This window comes from Myotis davidii, unplaced genomic scaffold, assembly GCF_000327345.1.
Source record: "Myotis davidii unplaced genomic scaffold, ASM32734v1 scaffold204, whole genome shotgun sequence".
In the NCBI taxonomy this organism is placed as follows: domain Eukaryota; kingdom Metazoa; phylum Chordata; class Mammalia; order Chiroptera; family Vespertilionidae; genus Myotis; species Myotis davidii.
Window position 1 is genome coordinate 3344267 of NW_006299715.1, and position 22488 is coordinate 3366754.

General features: G+C 43.7%; 1 protein-coding gene across 9 annotated transcripts in view; it reads left to right on the forward strand.

Annotated features, from left to right (window-relative positions):
* Positions 1 to 22488, forward strand: part of CC2D2A (coiled-coil and C2 domain containing 2A) — an 81551-nt gene that overhangs the window by 7099 nt on the left and 51964 nt on the right. For 8 of the 9 annotated variants that reach the window (XM_015571850.1, XM_015571853.1, XM_015571851.1 and 5 more), the window contains exons 3-14: positions 1003 to 1086; positions 2880 to 3009; positions 6588 to 6676; positions 7006 to 7107; positions 10031 to 10132; positions 10834 to 11007; positions 12823 to 12985; positions 14429 to 14565; positions 15176 to 15307; positions 18374 to 18583; positions 19610 to 19716; positions 21497 to 21637. In XM_015571850.1, coding sequence (XP_015427336.1) covers positions 1003 to 1086; positions 2880 to 3009; positions 6588 to 6676; positions 7006 to 7107; positions 10031 to 10132; positions 10834 to 11007; positions 12823 to 12985; positions 14429 to 14565; positions 15176 to 15307; positions 18374 to 18583; positions 19610 to 19716; positions 21497 to 21637 — 1571 coding nt within the window. Of the gene's footprint in view, positions 1 to 1002; positions 1087 to 1420; positions 1542 to 2879; positions 3010 to 6587; positions 6677 to 7005; positions 7108 to 10030; positions 10133 to 10833; positions 11008 to 12822; positions 12986 to 14428; positions 14566 to 15175; positions 15308 to 18373; positions 18584 to 19609; positions 19717 to 21496; positions 21638 to 22488 lie in introns of those variants that run through there. The other variant, XM_015571854.1, reaches the window with a different exon arrangement.

The following is a 22488-nucleotide window of genomic DNA, read 5'->3' on the forward strand; positions in this document are numbered from 1 at the left end:
CCCCAGAGTGTGAGTCAGAGAAGAGAGACCGTTGTGTGGACTAAGGAAAAGCCCGCACCACACCCATCCCCTGGTTGGGACCTGGGACCTCTTCTACAATCAAGTTCCTGTCTTCTCGACCCCAAACAGCCAAGGGCACTGATGTGTAACTGGAACCCAGCCCAGCAACCTCATGGCATTCCTTTGAACTCTTCTATCATTAAAATCCATGCTTTGAGTTCCAGGTTTGTTTCTGTATAAGCATTTTTAAATTCCCAATTTTAGAGGAAAATTCTAATAAATTTGGTATACCAGGGAGAGGTTCTGACTTTATCTTGCAATTACTTTTACACCCAGAGGTGCTTGCTCCCCAGGTTGAAAAATTTTAGGACTAGGAAAGTTGAAAGCTTGACATTTGAGAGCATTCAGCTCTCACAATTTATGACTAAAACTTTAGAAAATGTAATATGGAAGAAAAAAAACAAAGTTTGCCATGTTAACGGATATGTCACTTTTCAAAGAGATCTGCTGAATTTTTCTTTAAGTCAAAACTTTCATGATGATTTAGCATGTATCTTCGTTATTCTCTGCCTGATGGTAAGACTGGGAGAAAAGAAGCCCAACCCTCGAAACCCTCGGTATGGTCCTGAGGTCATCCTGTGCTGGGGTCCTGCCCCTGGGCCAGACCACCTGTCCTGGCAGATTCGCTCCTTAGCTGCTTTCTTTAGATTGCAACAGGGAGTATCCTTGTGCCTCCAGGGCCTGGAACACAGTAAGTGCTCAATAAATGTCCTAGGCATGAAGGAGCACTCGGGACAATGGAAGCGCCATCATCTCATTTACAATGTTTCCCTATGGATACAACTTTTGAAGGACATACCTAGTTTGAGAAGGGTGGATGAGGATGGCTACTTTGGTTCTGTCCACTCACACTCAAAATCAGGACAAGATGGTGATTTTAACAACTAAATATCACAGGCCTATTTCTTTTAATGACAACTCTTCCATTGCATTTTAATAAAGGAGTTCATTGAAAATTATGAGGATGCAGATGGAGGAAGAAAGAAGAAGACTTCAAAGACTCAAAGACAAAAAGGAAAGAAACAGGTAGGGAGTGACAAGAAACACAACACGGGTCTATCTACAACCACCGGCACCCACAGGGACCACACATCCTCCGGGGGAGGCAGGGATGGGGTGGGTGGTCCCGGTGTAGCACCTTGTGTGGGACAGATGCCCTTCGCAATGAGACCCTGGTTGGATGGGAACATTTTTCCTGTAAGATTTCTCCTGTCCCCTGGGAGAAGAGTCTAGAAATGATGGAAAGAGCCCCTCTACTGTTGTCATCAAAGGTCATAAGCTAAGACCGGCGATAGATGGCAGTGCAGGATTACAAATTGTAGGGAACCCCCCTTCTTTCTCCAATTCCCAGCCACAATCCTGCTTCAGCCCAAGCAGCAGGCAGACTCCTGTCTCCTGGCTGCTAGCAGTCCCTCCCGCTCTCCTCTCCCTGGAGTGGCTCTGCTTCGCTGGGAGCTTCCCCGAAAGTTCAGCTGCTCAAGGTAAATAGACTCCCTGGGTAAGAGTCCTTGCCCGTGGAGGGAGGATTTGTTTGGAAGACTCAGATGCCAGCTGGGAGGGAGGGGCAGAAGCGCCATTTTGAGCCAGCAGCCACGTGAAGGGGCCCTGCAGGAGGGTGGCAGGGGAGGTGGGGAGATGGGAGGGTCCCCGAGAGCCCAAGGCTGGAAGAAACCCTCCTCTCAGTTCCCCCCTCCCCTGCACACTCCAGTTGGGATGAGCTGGGCCCAGGAGCAGCCTTCCGGCTTCTGCAGTTGAGATGGAGCCGCCCAGGGGAGGGCCCAGGGGATGGGAGGTGCTGCCCAGCCACGTGACTGGTCCCTCTGGTCCCTCTGGCCACTTTAACCCCTTCCTGCAGGGTGAGTGGTGGCTCTGCAGCCTGGGCACGGGAACCCATGGAGGCAGCAAAGGCTGGAGCAGATAGAAAAAGTGCAGGTCTTTAGATCAATGGCCACCTGAAGTGGTGAGCAAGGCTAGGGGGTGTGAGATAGAGAATAGAATCCAGTGTCAGGCATCACACTTCCTAGGCATCCTCTCATTAATTTAACGGGTACCAGGGCTCTGATCACCTGATCACAGACGGCACAGCAGTCTTGGGGGGTTGCAGAAACCTAGCGTAACATTTGCTAACCCCATGACACTTCAGGATCGCCGGGGACTTATTTTTAAGTTGATGCCTCAGATACCCCCAGGCCATGCATTTAAGCCAGAATCTGTGTTTTGCGTAGTGATTGATACAGATCGGCATCCCAGTGAATTTCAATTTCCTTCAGAGATGAGGAGGGAAGTTAGGAAGTCCCATAGCCCTCCCGCGTCTCACGGTAAATCTGAGTTCCGAGGCCAGCCTGTGTCTGACCTTATAGGCTGTCACTGGACCATGGCTGCTCCTGCCACTCTGCTCACCTCCCTCCTCTGAGAGTTTGGGGAAGAAACCCGAGGCTGTTCTTTGCCCTGGATTATCCAGGGACACGGAACAGCTGTTTCCAAGAGTTGGAGTTGGGCTCAAATAGTTTGGCTGTGACTTCCCTGCTTCCCTTTCTCTGCACGTCTCTGCAGAGCTCTGTACATTATACCTAGAAGAAGTGAAAATATTCACCTTATTCTGGGGTGACCTAGTAATTTCCCGAGACACCGCAGAGAAACTCAGGGTTGGCACTGCTTCCCTGGGGGGTGACCACAGTGGCATAGAGAGTGGGGTCCCAGGTTATCTAGATCTGAATACTTTAGGGTCTAATCTCTGTTTAAGTGACACTCCTCATCCTGAGATAGGATCTGAGTCAACTGAAGCCCTGAGAATCACAACCTCCCACCCTCACCTGCAGCTCCGCACTGCTGGCCCCGAGGAAATGGTGTCCGGAAAGCCCCACAGTGGCAGCCAGCAGGAGCCTGCGCAGGAGGATCAGGACCCTGACACCCACCTTCTGAGTATGCCCACCCAACGAGGCCCGCGGAGTAAGTGTCTGGGTTCCGTTCTCTAAAGATTAGTGATGCTCGGCATTTTGTCCTATGCTTGTCGACCATTCACATATCATGTTTGGAGAAATGTGTATCCTTTGTCCAGTTTCTAATCCAGTTACTTGTTTTGTTGCTGTTGTTGTTGAGTTGTAGTTCTTTAAATATTCTGGACCACGACCCCTCGTCAGATGTGTGATTTGCGTTATTTTCTCCTTTTTCGTGGTTTGCCTTTTCCCTCTACTGACGTTGACCTTGGGTGCACCAAGGTTTTTACGTTGGAGGTGGTCCCTTTTGTCTCTTTTTGTTTTGCTGCCTGTGCTTTTGGTGTCGTGTTCAAGAAACCACTGCCAAACTCAGAGTCATGAAGATTTCCTCGAAACTTTCTTCTAGGAGTTTTCTGATTTTAGGTCTTATAATTAGGTCTGTAATCCATTTTGAGTTGATGTTTCTACATGGTGTGAGGTAAGGGACCAACTTTGTGCTATTGCATGTGGATGGCCAGTTTCCCAGCACCATATGTTGGAGAGACTGTCCTTTTCCCATTGAGTGGTCTTGGCATCCTTGTTGAAGATCATTTGACCAAACACGCGAGGGTTTATTTCAGGACTCCTGGCCATGAGGCCTTGAGCAACTACCAAATCCACCTGCCCCACAAGAACCACCTTTATAAAATGAGGATGACAAACACTGGCTGTGTGCAGCTGTTGTGACAATGAAATCAGGTGAGATGCCGAAAGCTTCCCTCTGAAAGTCTGGCGCATACCTGGTAGCCTCCTCCAGGTGAAAGAGAAACTTGATGCTAAATAACTAACAAAAATAATTACCTTCCCCTTACCAGTTTGGCTCAGTGGATAGAGCATTGGCTTGTGGACTCAAGGGTCCCAGGTTCGATTCTGGCCAAGATCATGTACCTTGGTTGCGGGAATATCCCAGTGGGGAGTGTGCAGGAGGCAGCTGATCGATGTTTCTCTCTCATCGATGTTTCTAACTCTCTATTCCTCTCCCTTCCTCTCTGTAAAAAAATCAATAAAATATAGATTAAAAAAATAAATAAATAATTACCTTTTCCGCAGCTAGGACACGGCAGGCACCATGCTAAGGTTTCTACATGCACTACATTTCTCACTTCCCAGAACAGTCCTATCATCCGGCATTGCTCTAGATTAGGAAACAATGGTTCCGAGAGAACCAATAGCTAGTGCTGGGCCCTGAGCACAGACTCCGGTCTGCAGGCTCCAATGCTACAACCAGCCCTGTCCACAGTGGCTCCCACGGCCACAAGGTCTCTTCAGACAAGGCACAGAGCCAGCTCAGAGTCTTCACAAGATTGACAGCCTGCTGTGGCACTCTCTTCTACCCAAAGCCTATCACTCAGGTAAATCACACACCTTCCTCTCCCAACCTAGACTAACCCCTTCCCTATTTGGCGTTTCTGTGTGTCATTCTAGCTCCTTACCTTTCAAAAATTAGGACACAGCACAGCTGGTATGGCTCAGTGGCTGAGCATTCACCCATGAACCAAGAGGTCGCTGCTTCAATTCCAGGTCAGGGCACATGCCCAGGTTGTGAGCTCCATCCCCAGTAGCGGGTGTGCAGAAAGGAGCTGATTGATGTTTCTCTCACATGGATGTTTCTATTTCTCTATACCAACCTCTTCCTATCTTTCTAAAAATCAATAAAAAAATATTTTAAAAAAATCAGGATACATATCATCCCCTTTGGGAAGGCTCTTCCTCTCCCTCCGTGTGGCCCCTGTGCCCATGTGTCTGGTGTCTCTTTTTATTGGTATGCAGCTCCCCGTCCACTGAACTATGGATCTCTGAGGGCAGAGGCTGACTTCTAGCTGTGGGTAGCACATGCTGGTATACAGGTGGCACTCAGTAGTGCTCACTGACTGAGTGAACAGCTGTCTCAGGCTGGCCTTTCTGCCTTGGACTGGAGGCTGTGCTCTGGCTGAGGTGTGCTCACTCACCACACCCACCTCCATGCCCACCATGCCCTTCCCCACAAGTCTGCCTACCTGGGTGCAAAACTGACTTCCCAAGCCTCTCGGGGATCTGGCCTCCCCTTGGAGCTACCACTCCAGCTCCTCACCTTGAACGTGCAACCAGCTCTGTGGCATTCCTATATGGCTCCAAAAGTTGTCAAGGTCAGATGAGGTTCAGACACTCAGATACCAGCACCCTGGTTCCATGGCCACCCCCACTGCACCAGGCACATGTCCGGAGGTGCTACGTCCCTGATTTACAGCAGCACAAATCTATGCAGTGAATGCTTTGGCTTCTAATTTGCTGTTCAAACATATACATAGTCAGGACATTCTGAACAAAGAAAGTGCTCCACTGAGCAGGCACTCGTTCCAAATCAAATAAACATAGAACAAAAGTACACTCATTCCCCTAGGATTCCAACTCGCATCCCCTCTTCAGGGAGTGACTATCACATGTTCCTATGAACATAAATTTCTTCATTGCTGGCATCTGTTTTCCATTCATTCATGTTAGTTTCTCTGATTAAAGGATCATTTCAGAGCCAACTTCTCAGTATTGACTGAAGAGGAAGTTTGGAATCTGATGAAATTCGATGCAAGTGAAAGGAAACATTTAAGTCAGGCTCGCTTTTTTAAAGCCATCAAGGCCTAGAGAGACTGACCCAGGAAACAGATGTTAAAGGGGCAGTACAAGACAGAAGGGAGAACTGCCCAAAGGAGCTGGGTGTTGGGAGTTACATCTGAGCCCAGCAGCTGGAAAAGGGAAAGAACATTCTAGTCAGAGGATGCATATTGGGGATGCAGGCTTGTCAAACAGTCCTGGAGACTCTACCTCACATGGTGCTGAAGAGACAAGTATAAGTAAATAGTATACTGTATTCTAAAATATATTTTATTTTCTGAATATTATGATGGAATGACTTGAATATCTCATCCATAAGTTCTTGCATAGCCTCAAATCAAATCTTTAATAATTTTAAAAATTGCTCAGCCAGTATGGCACAGTGATTGAGCATCGACCTATGCACTGGGAAGTCCCTGGTTGATTCCTAATCAGGACACATGCCCAGGTTGCAGGCTTGATCCCCAGTAGGGGGTATGCAGGAGGCAGCTGATCTATATTTTCTTTTAATTGTTTATTTTAATATATTTTTATTGATTTCAGAAAGGAAGCAAAGGGAGAGAGAGATAGAAACATCAATGATGAGAGAGAATCATTGATCAGCTGCTTCCTGCACGCCCCCCACTGGGGATCAAGCCTGCAACCTGATCATGTGCCCTTGTCTAGAATCAAACCCAGGATTCTTCAGTCCTCAGCCTGACACTCTATCCACTGAGCCAAACCAGCCAGGGTTTTCATTTTATTCTTAGTTACCCAATGTGAAGCTCCTGGCAGGACCAAGGCTTTCGCTGTTGATCTCAAAGAAGCCCAGACAAATGGAGGACTCTCAGCAGCCTTTCCTGTTTGTTTATGCAAAGTTCCAAATCTGCAACATAAAACTGCATTCTCTTGTTATTTTAATCTAATCTTTCCTTTGGGGGGTGGGGAGTATTGTTTTAAAGTAAATGTCTTATATTTTTTTAGGCTTACCTCCACTTCCTTCAGCTTCTAGAACTGGCTTTGCTGAATTTTCCATGAGGGAGCGCATGAGGGAGAAATTAAAAGCTGCGAGGGTAAGAGGACCACGTGAATGCTTTGTTCAGTCCTCAGGGCAGCTCTCTGGGTCTTGTCTCTAACTCGCTTTGTTTGTTCAAAACTGTGCGGATCTGAATAGCGGTAAATGTTTTTCACATGTTGAATGCTAATGTGGTATTTAACATTGGCGCAGACAAAAATTAGCCTTGAGAAGCGTTCATTGTTCTTCTAAACCACCTTGCTTGCTCTCATCACTTTCGGAGGTAAAGCATGTATCTTTCACTGATTGTACTCCCGGAGAGGGTGACTGCGGTTTTCATAGCGTTACTGACCCCATGTAGCAGTAATTTTCTGTTTGACTTTTTAGTCCAAAGCAGAAAGTGCGTTGCTCCAGGAAATTCCCACCCCTCGGCCCAGACGCTTACGAAGCCCCAGTGAGAAAGAACTGGAGACTGACTTTGGTGCGGAGGTGAGAAACGGGCCATCTCTGCTTTATGATCGAAGACAGTGAAACAGAACGTAAAAGTTCCAGCACAAGTTCTAGAACAGAGCTCTGCACAGAGGAGGTGTTAAGTGCTTATTAGTGATTGTAATAGCTGCTACTTAATAGAGTGCTACTGTGCCAAGTCTTGAGCCCGTGTTATCCCATGTCATTACCCAACACCCCTAGGGGGTGGGTGCTATTTTTTTCACTCACATTTGACAAATGAAGAAACAGGTTCAAAACGGCTGCAAAACCCTCCCCAGGTCATAGAGCATGTAGGTGGAAGAGCCAGGATCTGATCCCAGCTCTATCTCATCCCCAATCTGTCTTATGGGTCAGAGTTGCTGGATCCATGGATCTTGCTGGGAAACAGAGAGATAAGAGCAGATTCAGATGGTGGGGGGCCTTGAACATCACACTAAGGAGCCTCAGTGGTTCTCTACAAGCCACGGGAATCTGTTGATGGTAGGATGGGGCATGGTGTGAATGCACTGGGGTGATTTTGTTCCAATCTGAGAACATCTCCATGGGTGCTCTTCTAGAGAGGTCTGTAGGGGAGGGACCACGCCTGGAGAAACACATTTAGGAAGCATTGCTACTGAGTTGAAGGTTTGAGATGCCTTTGCTTGCTGGAGGAAAGAAGACTGGAAGAGGAGGGTCTTGCCACTTGGAGAAAAACTTACAGTAAAGGCCTACGAGGCAGAGAGGAAGCCAGTAAAAGATAGAAATACTTGATAAGGATGTGGATGAAGGACAAGCTGTAGGAGGGTAGAAGAAGGAATGGACAAAACAACAGAGCAAATGGTTCAATGAAGTGTGTTTATAAGTCTGATCTAACTGTTTGTTGTTGGTGATGATGATGTTTTGGTTTTCCTTCACCATGGAGACGAAGAAGCACAGGCTTTGGGAATATTTCCGTAGCATAACCACTGATTTCTTATATGTTCCTTTCCTTTTTCTGTGATGAAAGGTTATAAACATTTAATCTTCATCCATCCCAAGCAAACCAAAGGTTCCATGATCATCAGGAAAGTTTCAACCCTGCTTGTGTGCTGTGCTCCAGGGTTCTTTAGTAGGAACACTCAGTGGGCCTATGAAGTGACTTTTTGACTCTTTTCTACTGCATTCTACTGAGCAGACATTTCTTTTTCATTCATTCTAATTTATTTTTTTTCCTTGTAAGAGCTACCATTTTTTTAAATATTAGAAAAGTCAGAAAAACTACCTAAATTCCCATCAGCTTGGGACAAACACTTCGATTATATTGGTAGGGTGTGTGTGTCTCCACATTTGGGCAAGTGGGTTAAGTGATAGGAGGATCTGATCTCTTCTATCTGGTCTTGTCTATACCTTCTGATTGATGCTCAGCTTTCACTTGTCCATGGGCCATGACTATGATATCCCAAAAAAGCTGGAGGTTCTGGAAGTACAAATATATTCCCTTGGTGTACGAGGTACTTATTTCTCCTTGTGAATAGATCCCGACTTGCATGTCTATTATATTCCCCAACCCCTAAAAACCACTCCATGGGGTTCAGACTAACATCAACTACCTTGTCTTTAGACCAGATCTCAGATTCCTAATGGAACATCTCACCCATGAATATATCTCTTCATATATACCTCAACCCAGAAGGAATATCTAAAAAGTAGTCCATTTCCATCCTATGGAGCCAAGGGTATATAGCACACAAAGAACCCAGCTGCCCAGTGCTAAATACTGACAGGCTCACTCATCAGCTGTATGACCTTGGACAAGTTACTTTCCACCTCTGTAAAATGGGGATATACCAGAACCTAATTCTTGGCATCGTATTGAGTATTCAAAGTGTTCACACATGTTACAGTGTTCCTAACAGTCCTGGCACACAGTAAGCCCTCTCTAAGTATGAGCTCGTGTTAGAGGCTGTAGAGTCAGAGAGAAGAGCAGAAACCAGTTGGGAATACTTCGGTCAGTATCTAAATTCACCAACACAGACCTGTGCTTATTCTCATCTGCATTTCATTTCACTTCATTCTCAGTGACTTCTGATAAAACGAAGCTAAACACAAATCTCCAAGAACCCTTTAACATCGAGGTGGAAATAACACAGAACATTTGAATACTTGGGCTCTACTAAACAGGACCAAAATTTCTCTATTTGGGGACCTGGGTCAGTGTCCCAGGTTACCCACGATCTGATCCTTTGACACACTCTCCCTGGTGTCCAGCCAGCATCTATGGAGACTCATTCCTGCCAGATGTCCAATAGGCTCTGAACTCACAGTGGTGACAACAGCCCGCCCTTGAGGAGCCCTGGGGATTCAGACATGTTCACGGACAGTGGAGGTACAGGGTGGTTAAGCTCGGCAATGGCTGCTAGGTGGAGTAGCAGGGCTCTAGAAGGGGTGGGTTTGAAGAGAGACGAAGATAAAATGGGAACACCTGGTCGATTGGCTAGCAGAGGGAAGAAAGAACACCCATAATGAGTGTTAGCACAGTATAGATAGAAGGCTCCGCTTCCAGCGGACAGGGTCCCAAGGCTCACGAGAAGGCCAGGCCCTGTGCCCTGAAGGGTATATGCCAGACTTATTTACATTCAGACATTACTGATACTTTTCTTCATAGACTGTTTGGAAATGATCTCTTGGAAGGATATCTATTGATCTGAGAAGTGACTCTTTTTATTTTAAGGTTTATGGAATATAAAATTTTAGATTTGTTTGGTCCTGAGACAGAGCCGAGTAAGACAATATTCAGCAACCTTAGCCTTCAAATATATTTGACATTTACCAGCATTTCATTCCTCAGGAATGGTGATCTGCATTAATGGTCACAAGATATGCCTTGGGAGGGTTAATGCTTATTTTAGAACATTCTTGTGTTATTTTATTTAAATGGTGTATCTATCATTTCCGACTCATCCAGCCAGGGAGAGAGACCCAAAGGACTGCACAAGACGATGACTCCCAAAGTTATTCAAGAGTCAAGTTCCGTGACTGTGTCCGAAAAATCAAGTCTAAACCCCCGGTGAGAAATCCTGTCTTTAAATCGTGCTTGTTGGGTTTTTTTGTTAATTTCTATTTTCCAAAAATATCCAATGCGAGTTGGCAATATACATGACCTGCTTCCTATTGCTGTGGAGAATGCAATAAAAAGTATGAGAAACAATTCCTACTTTCAAAATTCTAGAAGCTAGCTCAATTTGGGGCAGGAAAATGCATTAAGGGCAGGAACGGCTATTTGTTCAGCTCTGACATTGCACCCGCTTTCAATATGGGGAAAAGGGGACACTAACTCAAGATGAACCAAAGCCTTACCCCCCCCTGACCCCCCCCCAAAAAAATGGTCTTTAAAAAAAAGGCTAACAAATCTTGTATTGCTCATGATTAAATAAAACCATCTCAGCATTGGCCTATAAAACAATGAATCCACTTTTTGGCATTTTAATCATCCTTCCTAAAGCTTTTACTGCTATTGATAATATATTTATGTGCTTGTGGGAGTGTAAATAAGAGCCCATTTATAAAAAATAACTCATTAAAGGTACCTATTAAAGGAGGCTACCAGCTGCCTGTTGCCCTTGTTACAGCTCATTGCCAGTAGTCTCGGACCTTCAACAGAGGTAATATGCCTGATGCCATTAGCATGGAGCCCACTCCCAGCGAACAGTGCACAGCTCACTCCAGCTTATAAACCCTGACCTTCTGTTGCTCTCTGCTTCTCCTCAGCTTCCGCCTGGCTTCCCTTCTGCCGAAGAAGCCTACAACTTCTTCACCTTCACCTTTGATCCCGAACCAGAGGAGCTGGAGGAAAAACCAAAAGCAAAACATACAGAGGGAGCCAATCAAGAGGAGGCGGAAGGAGAGGAAGAAGGGCCACCTGTTCAAGGAGTAAACAAAACGGTATTTAATATTTTGATGGTGATGGTGATGATGGTAATGACAATGAGGACCACAATGATGATGAGGATGATGAGGATGAGGATGAGGATGTTAATAAGGAGGAGGAGGAGGAAGTGGATGACGATGATACCCTAGCCAGGAAGAAAGTGGCTGAAGGCAAAACTGCCACCGCCACACAGAGCAGCTCACCCATGTCTTAGGTGAAAGGAAAGGGGTATTAGCTTCACATAACCTTCTGTAGCCTTTGATTTCACCCCGGATTTGGGTATTCAGGGCCTTGAATTAAATCTATCCATCTTCTGTGGAGAAAGAAAATAAAAACAGAACAATGTGGCTTGCAGATTTTTCTTGCCCCCACAACCTTACAGGCAAGCAGCTTTTTGTGCCTCGTGCCACACCCACGCTACAACTCAGATTCCCTAATTGTGGGTGGTATGTGTTCGATAAAAGAGAACATGCCTGTGAAAGTGTGTAAAGGACTTACCCGGCTGGTGTGGTTCAGTGGTTGAGCGTCAACCTATGAACCAGGAGGTCACAGTTCAATTCCCCAATAGGGCATACGCCCGGGTTGTGGGCTCGAGATCCCCAGTGTGGGGCATGACCTCCTGGTTCACAGGTCGATGCTCAACCACTGAGCTATACTGGCCGGGCAAAACATGCCCTTTGAAGTCATATGTACGTGAAGCCCTCTCCTATAGTCCACGCTCTGGCCTGCCCAGACCTTTGTTCATATTTTCATACTGAAAGTGGACTTAGTCTTCCTGGCGGGAGCTTTAGATCATCTAGAGGCCCTTTCACTCACTTCCTCTTTCTGTCTTTGCGGCAGTTTTTCCCAGTCTTTGGTCTTTGCTCGTCACAAGCAGAGGTAGAGAAGAAGCAAGAAACATCCTTGCGTTTTTGAGGTGTTTGGCATTCTCTGCCTTCAAGTTATGCTGAGAGCTTAGTTACCACGTAGATTTACTTTTCCTTTCTTATTGTTTTGTATGTTTGGGGAGGAAATATTAGGAGGCTGGTAGCTGGGCAGCAGCAGTGTCTTCAGCTACCTGCACATCTCCACAGGATGTTAAAAGGTGTTGCTCTTTTGTTTTGTTTTAAAGCCTTGATTTTTATAAAGGAGAAAGTAAGAGGAAAAGGAGAAGAGGAAGAAAGAGAATGAAAAGGAAAACACGTGTGAAAAATCCTCAATTATGCAAAATTAACATGCTTCCACTAATATTTATAATTGCAGGTCCTGTGCTTAAGATTTAAGATTTTTAAAAGGGTCATTTAATTCTATTCTCACAAAACTCTAAGAAGTCATCTCTATTAATGTACCCATTTTACAACTGAGAAAACCGAGGGTCAGTAAAGTAGGCAAGTTCCCTGTGGCTGGGACTCCAGGCAGTCTGAGCAGAGTGTGTGGACCCTACACTTGTGCATTTGCCTGGGGTGGGTGCCAGGTGGAAGCTTAAAATGCTACATAACTTGTGAGCACATGTTCTTTAAATAAGTGTCAACCTTCCAAGGAGGCCAGAGTTGTTGAGGTTTCAGAGATTCCCTTAGCACGTCTCTTTTGACTTTAGCTGGATCTGATTTTGACATTTGCCAAGTATAGGAAATAGTAAAAAACAAAGAAAATCTGCTTGGTAAATATAAAAGGCCATGTAGCTTTATGCTTTTGTTTAAATAAATAAACAAACAAACAAGCAAATAAATAAGTAGGTAATACTATTGTAGGTTGTGTTGTTTGGTGAGTTGAATATCATATATTATTTTTTCTGTATAAACTGACCATCTCAGCATGATTTTTGTTGTCATTTTCTCACCGCCATGCAGGATGAGGAGGAGCTGCTTAATGGCAGAGGCGCTGAGGACTTCCTATTGGGCTTCCATCCCGGGGCTGAAGATTTCGTGGCGGTGAGACCTGCCTATTATGAGAGCGTCCACATTCGGCTGCAGAAGGAGAAAGAAGTCCTGTTCATACCCAGTAGGCTGACAGGTACTGACTCTTTCTGTCTTCCCGCTCACCTTCCTTTTCCTTCAGTGACAAAAGGATGATGGTGTCTAAGGACGCCAGATCTCCATCACTGATCCCAGGTTCTAATCTGATTTCATAATCAAGAAATAGCTCCACACAAACACACCAAAAAAAAAAAAAGTAGAACATGGAAAAATATCCACTGAACAAGCCATTATGGACAGAATCACAGGAGAAATCCCAGAATGTCATGGAAGCCCCTTCATCATATTAGTTACCATCCCTGGGAGCTCTGAGAGTCAGGCTGTGAAAAGGAACAACTGTGTTTCACCCTCTACTCACACTCAGTGCTTCTAGAACAGTCCTGTGACCAGATGTGTAGGTTTTTACTTACACCAACCAATCCTCCCATGCCAGCTAGGTGTCCTACGATTCAATCCTGCTCTACCTACCAGTGGTGAGTACAGACCCCACACACTAAGGGCTCAGTCCCACAAGACTACCCACTACTTCAGACAGCAATTGCCAAATAGCATGTCCTCAGGCCACACACACTTTTACTAGACTTTGCTGAAATTCAGGGGTTCCCCTGACTCCCTCTTCAGGTTTGATAACTAGATATAACAGCTCATAGAACTCAGGGAAGCACTTCTATTTATTGATTTATCTATAATAATAAACGCATAATATGCTAATTAGACAGGACAGCCAAATGACCTTCCAGACGACCTTCTGGACAAAGCTGGGACTGCGAGGGCCGAGGCAAGCCATTGCAGCTGTGTGGCCTGAGCCCCTTGCACCAATTTCGTGCATCAGGCCTCTAGTTATATAATAAAGAACATAGAGCTCACAGGTTAAGAGATGCAGAGGGCAAAAGGTGTGTGTCACCAACCAGGAAGCTCTCTAAAACCAATTAATTACATCACTGCTGTCGGTGATTAATTCTATCTTTGGTCCCTCTGTCCCTCTTTTCTCCCAGAGGTGGGAGTGGAGGGAGTGGGTGATGAAATCCCCAACTGTCTTCTCACATGATTGGTTCCCTGGACACTGCACTAATCCCGAGACCATTCAGGAGTCTTCTCATTAGCATACAAAAGGGTGGACAGTTATCACTTTGGAGATTCCAAGGGTTTGAGGAGCTGTGTGTTTGGAAGCAGACTGGGGGAGTTTCTTGAGGTGGGGAGTGGCCAGGGTACTGGAGCAGACCCTCTGATTAACCCCTCGTTACTGCTCCTTTCACATACTTGTAGGTATTGAATGATTTCATCTCTACAACATGGTATCGCAAGTAAACGCATTCGTCTTCTCCTTTGTTCTGCTTTGAGAAATTAATTTGGAAAACAGGCCTTTTTCCAAGAACAGAAAGGAAATCTTTGGGGGGGAGGGTTGCTTTAATTCCTCACACTGCAGTTGGAAACGTTAGGGGGGCAGTAACATGGCTGCATTTCTCTGTGGACTGTCTAGTGCCCACATATAAGAAGCTTCCTGAGAACGTGCAGCCCAGGTTCCTGGAGGACGAAGGACTATACATTGGAACCAGGCCCGAGGTGCCACGGGCCACACAGAATATCATGGAGAACAGGCTGCTGGTGCAGGAGTCCGTAAGCACACCCCCCTCCCAGCGTCGCCCCAAATGACCCAGGGGATCCCTTTTTCCACAGGGCAGTCACTGCGCCACCCAACTCATTTCCCCTTGGGGGTGTCCATACACAGCCATTTAGTTTTTTGTAACTTGTCTCAGGATGTTTAATGATCTCAAGCGGCACACACTCTCACTGCTGAAAAAATATCTTCTGCCAGCTGCATTCCGGCTTCTGTAAATCAGATGTTGGCAACAATTTCCCAATTCATAGAAATAAATGTTCAAAGATCCAAGACAGAATGTTCTCTATTGCTTTTCTCCTTTTTTTAGTTTTTAATGAATAGAATACAAAATTTTCCATAACAATTATTACAGCTTTTTCTTTAGTTTTTTTTATTTTTTGTAGGTGGGGTGGTGGTGAGGACTATATCTTAAATTAATTGTATGGGGCATTAGTGAAGACTCAATTTCTAATGGAAACAGAGACTGTAGAAGATCTATTAGGGAAGAGGGAAGGTACATAGATAGATGTGTATGTGGACCTGGAATTTCCCTGCAAACATTATTTATTTTGTAAACCATTTCTGTCCAAAGAGAAGAAAATGTTCTTCCCTCTGCCTGCTCCCCAGGACAGAAGGTGGTTCGGAGATGATGGCAGAATCCTAGCCCTGCCAAACCCCATCAGGCCTTCCCCTTCCCGGCCGCCAGCCTTGATCCAGGAGCAAGACATTCATGCAGAGCTCGAAACGCTATATAAGAAGGTAAACCTTCCTCTCATTTTTAATAGGTGCCTTTGCTTGAAAGTGCTTTGCTGCTTGAATCACTTGGAGTACTGAATCCGTGGTGTTCTACTTTGATTTATTTTTTAAATAATTTACATCTTACACATAAAGAACAGACAGCAGGCCTACTTACAAGGGAGTCCACTGTGCTCACCTAATCCCTTCTTTAACCAGGAGTGAGCTTACCAGGTGGGGTAGCTGAGTCAGTGTCTTATTTGCATATCCAGGTTAATTGCTCTTATTTTTCTTCTTTCCTTTCTGTCATCTTACTTCAGTTGCTACTATTTTTCCAGGACAAATATGGACACTTGGATTTTAATCCCACCAATGATTATTCTTTTTCTGTAGAACTTTATTTTTTTCTCCATGGGCATGCATCTCTACTCATGCTGAGACTGTCAGCAGATGGTCCATAGGCACCATTGTTGATAGTTCTGGTTTTCAGTTTTCAATTCAAGACTGAAAGGATTAAATCAATTTCAAAATTAAAAGAATAGGCCCTATCAATGTTTTTTATTCTTGGGAGAAATTGTAGTAAACAGAAAGACAAAAAACCAGGGGGTCTTGCTCCCCAATAGGAAGAGAGTTGGGGTCTTTTGAGTGGTCTTGCCCAATGACTACCAAGAGTCCTGGGAGCTATTTTTATTTAGTTGAGCTCAGCTTACAGCAGAGGCCACCAATAATCACTTGAACATGAGCTAATGCCGATTTGGGGAAGGAGACACAAAGTACAGGTGCCCCAGGTAATATTTTAAGTAATTGAAACTATGCTGCCAACGTTACTTATTCATCAAGAAGAGTACAAGATGGAACCTGAGAGCCACACCTGAGTGATCTCATACCCCATGTAAAAGGAAAGGCAAGGCAAGACCCAGCCAGAGCCAAGCAATTAGGAAGGAATGTTCTTTTAAGTCTGTGGAATGATGTTCAGTTGTACTAGTACATGTCTTTGTGAGGTGGGAATGTTCTAAGTCACCAGGTAATCTGGGTGCTCACAAGACAAATCGTGACCACACAGAGTAAAAACTTCTAACGTGAATGCAGGTGCTAACTGAATACTTTCACTGAAATAAAAGAGGAAAGAAATGGGTCTCCACTGTGGCCATCTAAAGTGTAAGGATCTTAATGACCAGAACTAGGGCTTTCATAACATACAAATTATTGGTGGAGTAAGACCCATGCAGGATGGGCTTTCTGCCCTATAATCCAAAGGGAGATGCAATTCAGCCTGTTTTAGAAGGAACTAGACATGGTCAATCCTTCCCTATTTATAAACACATCCTGGTTTACAAGGACTTTTTTAAAAACAAAATATCTACCAATCTTCTCATTAAAGACATTGTTAATGCTTTTTTCAACATGGTATTTTTAAATGCTATTTTTTTGGAGAAAATGTGTTGTTTTATTAAAATAAAAGTAGGATACACTCTATTGAACTCTTGCAGAAAATCATATGTCCTAAATATACATTAATAGTCTACTAATCTGGCAGAGGACAAAGTATGAAATTAAATGGCTAAAAAGAAATAAACTCATATATTCTTACCAGTGCAAAGCAGACAGCAACACCAAGTCAGGACAAATTTACCGGTAAATGAAGGCTCATACGTACATGCTTTGTTTGATGACTAATAGTAACTGAAAAGCAGATCACACTATATAACCTGTGGGAGTATATTTCTGTACATACTTACATGTATGTGTACACACACACACACACACACACACACACACACACACACACACACAATCTGGATCTTCCTTTCCTATTCTTAGTCTGAGATGGGAGAAAGTTAGAATCTTATAATCATAGGAGTCCCCTCTACTGGGCTTTCCAGCCTCCCTGTGCACACCCCAGGCCTTATCCCCCCCACCCCCTCATGTAATAAAGGTCAGATCCCAGTCCTCTTTCTAATGCAGTGGCTGCTTGGAGACAGGCCCAGCACATCGCAGACATCCACTCATCTTTGTGGAAGAAATGAGGTGGTATATGTGAAGTGATTGATATGCTGCCTAGTGATCTAGAAAATGCTAATCTTTTCTCAGCCTCCCATTCCTACAGATGAAGAAATAAGCTCAGGGATGTGTAGTAACCTCGCCAAGGTTCCAGAGCAAATCAGAATTAGAACCAGAGCTGGAATCCAAGGCTTTCCCCAGCTCAGCCTCTTTAGATGTTGCCATGAAGAGGAATTAAGTGAAGAGATTACTGAACATTACCCACAATTGATGAAAGATAGATGCTTCAGTTCTCACTACAGTTTCTACAACTTCCATTTAACTTCATAACTAATAAATAATACATTTATGTCACATAAGCTTATCATTTTCCAGATAACATAAGTAGGTTCCAAAAGTTCCATTCTGCAAAAACAGAGGATCAAGAGATGTGTCTCAATGCCCACTTCCTGATCACAGTAGTGTCTACATAAATGAAGACACAGAATCAGAAAGGTCTCTCCACCTTGGACCTTCCGACCTTAAAAGCAGTGGTGATCTGTGGGGCATATTTAAAGATTTTATGGGATAAACACAGGGATTTATTGGGCTCACTATGCATGAAGCGATCCATGGACGTCCCAGTGGAAATTTCCATTCCTGTTTCCACACCCTCAGCTGCTCCATCTCCCTCTTCCACTATTACTTTGTACATGGAGAATATATCTATGATCCCAATAATGATCAGTTTGGACCAGAATCTATACATCTCTGGTCAAAAGAATTTCAAGGTCACCAGAGACAAAACCTAAGAAACAAGATAGCCTGCAGGACAAAGATTAGGACTGACTTGGGAGAGAGAAAAATCTAAAAAACCTTGGAGACAAGATTAAAATGGTTTCCTTTCTCGCTCTTGTCTTTCATTTTTACCTTTCGACTATTCAGAAAAGAGTAGGCCCCTAAAACCACCAGGAAAGGGGATGGAGCATCAATCTGGCTTGACCAGGGTAGGAGGTATTTTGCATCTGAATATCTTTCCATTGCTTATTAGGTCATTATCTGGTAAGTGCCTTAACTGTGTTCCCCCCAACACTCTGTTCTCTTTGGCAGGCGGTCAGATATGTACAGAAAACTCAACATATGATTGGATCTGGAGACCTTCCTGGAAATTTCCAATTGGACATTGATATTTCAGGGTTAATCTTTACCCATCATCCCTGTTTTAGCCGAGAGCATGTTTTGGCAGCCAAGCTGGCCCAGTTATATGACCAGTACCTTGCAAGACGCCAGAGAAACAAGGCACAATTTCTTACTGATAAGGTACACTCTTCCACACTTATTGTTGGAGGGGTGGGTTCTTCTGATGAGCCCAAGCAACAGAAACATGTCCAGCAGCAAATGTCCATGTGGCTCCTCTTTCTAGGATGTATGACATGTTGTTATACTGGAAACAAAAGGAAGGATATGACTATGTACTTGAACATGTGCAAATTCAGTGGCACACGCTTGGCTAAAAGAGAAAGATTTGTGCAAACAGTGCAAGCGATCTCACCTACAGGGGTGGGTATTAGATGAAAGATGCTTGGTTGTGTCTTGCTTATGTGACCTCAGCTGCTGAGGCAGTTCAAGGCTAGAAAATCTCTCTGTCCTTAGAAACATTTTAATTTTACATATAATTTCCCATAACGTGGCACCTGAACACAAGCCAGTTGTTTCACCTGATGCTCAAAGACATGGCCATCCATTTCAGAATGGTTTCCAATGTAATCCCAGCCTGTGGGATTTTCATGGATAATTTTGACTATGGGAAATTTTAGTCTTCTACCCTGATGTTAAAACATACTACCTCCAAAAAGAGATAACTCCATTTATAAGTCTATTATTTTATGTTCTCTTCACATCACAAAAATATCAGTGTAAGACCAAGATCCAGAAGGACCCACTTTTAGCCTTGAAAAAAAACCTTGTGTCTGAGACACGCACATAAAAGCAACATCTCTCATGAGCCTCTTGATTATCTGGGCCACAGAACAAGGACAGACATGCAATGTTCTTTAGTATTCCTTTTTTTTTTCTTTCAAGAATAGAAGAAGGAGTCCATCCCTTTGATAGCTCAGCTGGTAGAGCAGAGGACTGTGGTTGATTCCCAAGAATAGAAGAAACAGCTCTTTGTAAAAGTTCATTTTGGCAAAAGCCTGGTTGACAGCTAGATGCTTGGACATCCATTTACGTGATGGGTCCTTGGGTCATTTTGTGGGTAGGTCATTTTATATATTAGTCCAGGCAAGTAGCCTGCAGTAGGGAGGACAATGTCTAACTCAAAACGTGTATCCATGTCTTTTTAAGCTCCAAGCTTTAAGAAATGCTGTTCAGATGGGCCTTGATCCAGCAAAATCTTATAAGTCGGTTGATATAACCCCAAAAGCCATCAATGAGTATAAATCTGAAATTCGGTGAGTTAAAGTCTATAATTTAACTTCTTTTTTTCCCCAGTTTGCTGTGCAGTTGTTGAGAGCTCAGTTTTTTTTCAGTTTTTCTGAATGCACTGAATACGTGTGAAATTAAGCCAAAAGAAGCAGTGAGATATAGCCATCATATTAACACCAAACTGGAAGCCCAATAAAGGGATGAAGATGTAGGATGTTGTGACTTGCACACTCTACTGGTGGAAACAAATACTGCTGCAGTCACCCCTTCAGCGAACAGCCTGGCCAGAGACAAGCAAAGTGAGGAAATACCCTTCAGCTAAGACCCAGAAATTCTGCTTCAGACATGTGCCCTCCAAGGAGCCATGCACACATGCACCTGGAGGTGCCTGCAAGGATTTCACAGCATCATTTACAAAGTCAGAAACTAGAAATGACCCCATAGCACTGAACATATCTGCTAGAGTCACATGAACTGTTTCTACCATGGTCAAAATGACTGAATTAGCTCTGCATGTATCGATATGGATAAAATAATGTTGAATTTAAAAATCCAGGTGTAAGAGGCTGCTTGCTATGTGATACCATTTACTAACCCTACAGAACACCTGACACAGTACTCATTTGTCCTAGGTACACACGTGTGGGACACATGGACAGAAAAGACACATGCCAGCTAGTAAACGATAGAAGTAGGATTTACATCTGGGGAGTGAGTCCCACATTTGTGCCCTTAACCATAATGCCTTGCTGCTCCTCAAGAAGAATGCTTCTTATTCTAGTTCACTGCATTCTTGCTTTTCTGCCGCCTGCAGAGTGTCTGGACTCATGGCCAATCAACCACTAGTTGGCTGTCGTCTTCCTTTTCCATGGCCACCAGTTGAATGATTAGAAAACCAGCCCTCTGTGCTTCTCTGTACCTTCTCCAGAGGCTTGACTAACACAAGGAAAACTCCAGGCTAAGGCCTGCCTTCAGGGGGGTCAAGCTCTCTTAGGCCAAGCTCACATTGTATATTATAGTCATTTATCTATGTGCCTATCTCCTGAGCTAAACTTTCTGACCATAGGGACACCTCCTATCTTCTAGACACTTCTGAATCCCCTGACATGGCACCTGGCACTTGCTCAAGGAAAAAATCCTGTCTAATTAATTAATTAATGGCATAATAGAGTGCATTTGGGTTCTGGATTAGGCTATCAGTCCTAGAAAGCTTAAAGTAGGGCACTAGATAATTGGCAAACACTTTAAATAATGGAAATGAAAACAGAAGCATTTTCCAAGGATACCTCTTCATATCAGGCCAAAATTATCGTTCCTCTAGATAGCACTGAAAACTCACCAAGACGCCCACTAACATCAACTTCATCTCCTAAAGGGAGAATTGTGATTTGTGCTAACACAGACTTGAATATGTTTGTTGTTCACTGGGACAGCAATAAACCCCCCTATGTTAACAATACTTTAGTCCATGAGAACTGCATATATTTGGCTCTTTATTTTTATAGTGTCAATGGTGGCAATTTGTTGAAGGTACATTGTATTAATAATAATTTTAAAAGTTAATTTAGTTAAGTTGAAGTCAGATTCATCTAGCAAAAAGAAAAGAAAATAACCTCTCAAAATATATCAACATCCTATTGTATTCAAATTTTCATTCATAGTTTTGGCTTCCTATATTATAGCTCTTAAATATGCAATCACTATAGCATTAGTAGTTCTTTTTAATTTGCAAACACAGCTAAATAACTTTGTGTGTGTGTGTGTGTATGTGTGTGTGTGTGTGTGTGTGTGTCTTATATCTTATAGGCAAACAAGAAAACTCCGTGATGCTGAACAAGAAACAGATCGAACATTACTTAAGACCATCATAAAAGTCTGGAAAGAAATGAAGTCCCTGCGAGAGTTCCAGAGGTTTACAAACACGCCCTTGAAACTTGTTTTGAGAAAGTAGGCTTTTTTCAAAAATTGTCTTATTGGGTTATATCATAGAGAAAAATGTATAAAACATAGGTACAGTTTTAAAAATAATCACAAAAAATACTTACAAATGAATAACCGTGTAACCACTCCCCAGGTTCAGAAATAGAACATAACCTGGCAGCCCCATGTACCTAACCCCAACTTGACCCCTCTCATCCCTGAAGTAATCATTTTCTGGACTTTTATGATCAGTGTTTCCTTGATTTTATTTATAGGTTTGCCATTGATGTATAATCCCTGGGAACATATAGTTTTTGACTTTTCCATAAATAAAAGTATTTTGTGTGTATTCTTTAGTGAATACACACTTGTTTCTTTTATTTAATGCTATGTGAGAACCATCTATCTTATGGCACATAGCTGCAGTTTCCTTGCTTTATAATTCTTCATTATATGAATATCACAGGATTTCTCCATTTTATTGTTGGTGGACATTGAGTTGATCCCATTTCTCAGTTGTTATAAAAAGCACTCCTGTGGACATTTTTGTGGACATGTCTTTTAGGGTTTGTGCTACACCTTCCAGAAATATACCTGGAAGTGAAATTGTTGAGTCTTAAGGGAGGCATTTTGCCAAGAATTTACATTTTCGTGCTGAATGCAGACATTTTTGCAGAGTGATTGAGCTGATTTGTACTCTGACCAGTGTCCCCGTAGGTCCAGATCACCCATATCCATCTCGCCTGATGTTGCCCAACATGAACATTGTACTAATCTAATGATGGCCTGTTTTAATTTTTATTTCCCAGACATGAAATGGCCACCTTGGTTTCCTCTTCTCTGAGGTGTCTGTTCAAGGCTTTTGTTGATTTTTTGAC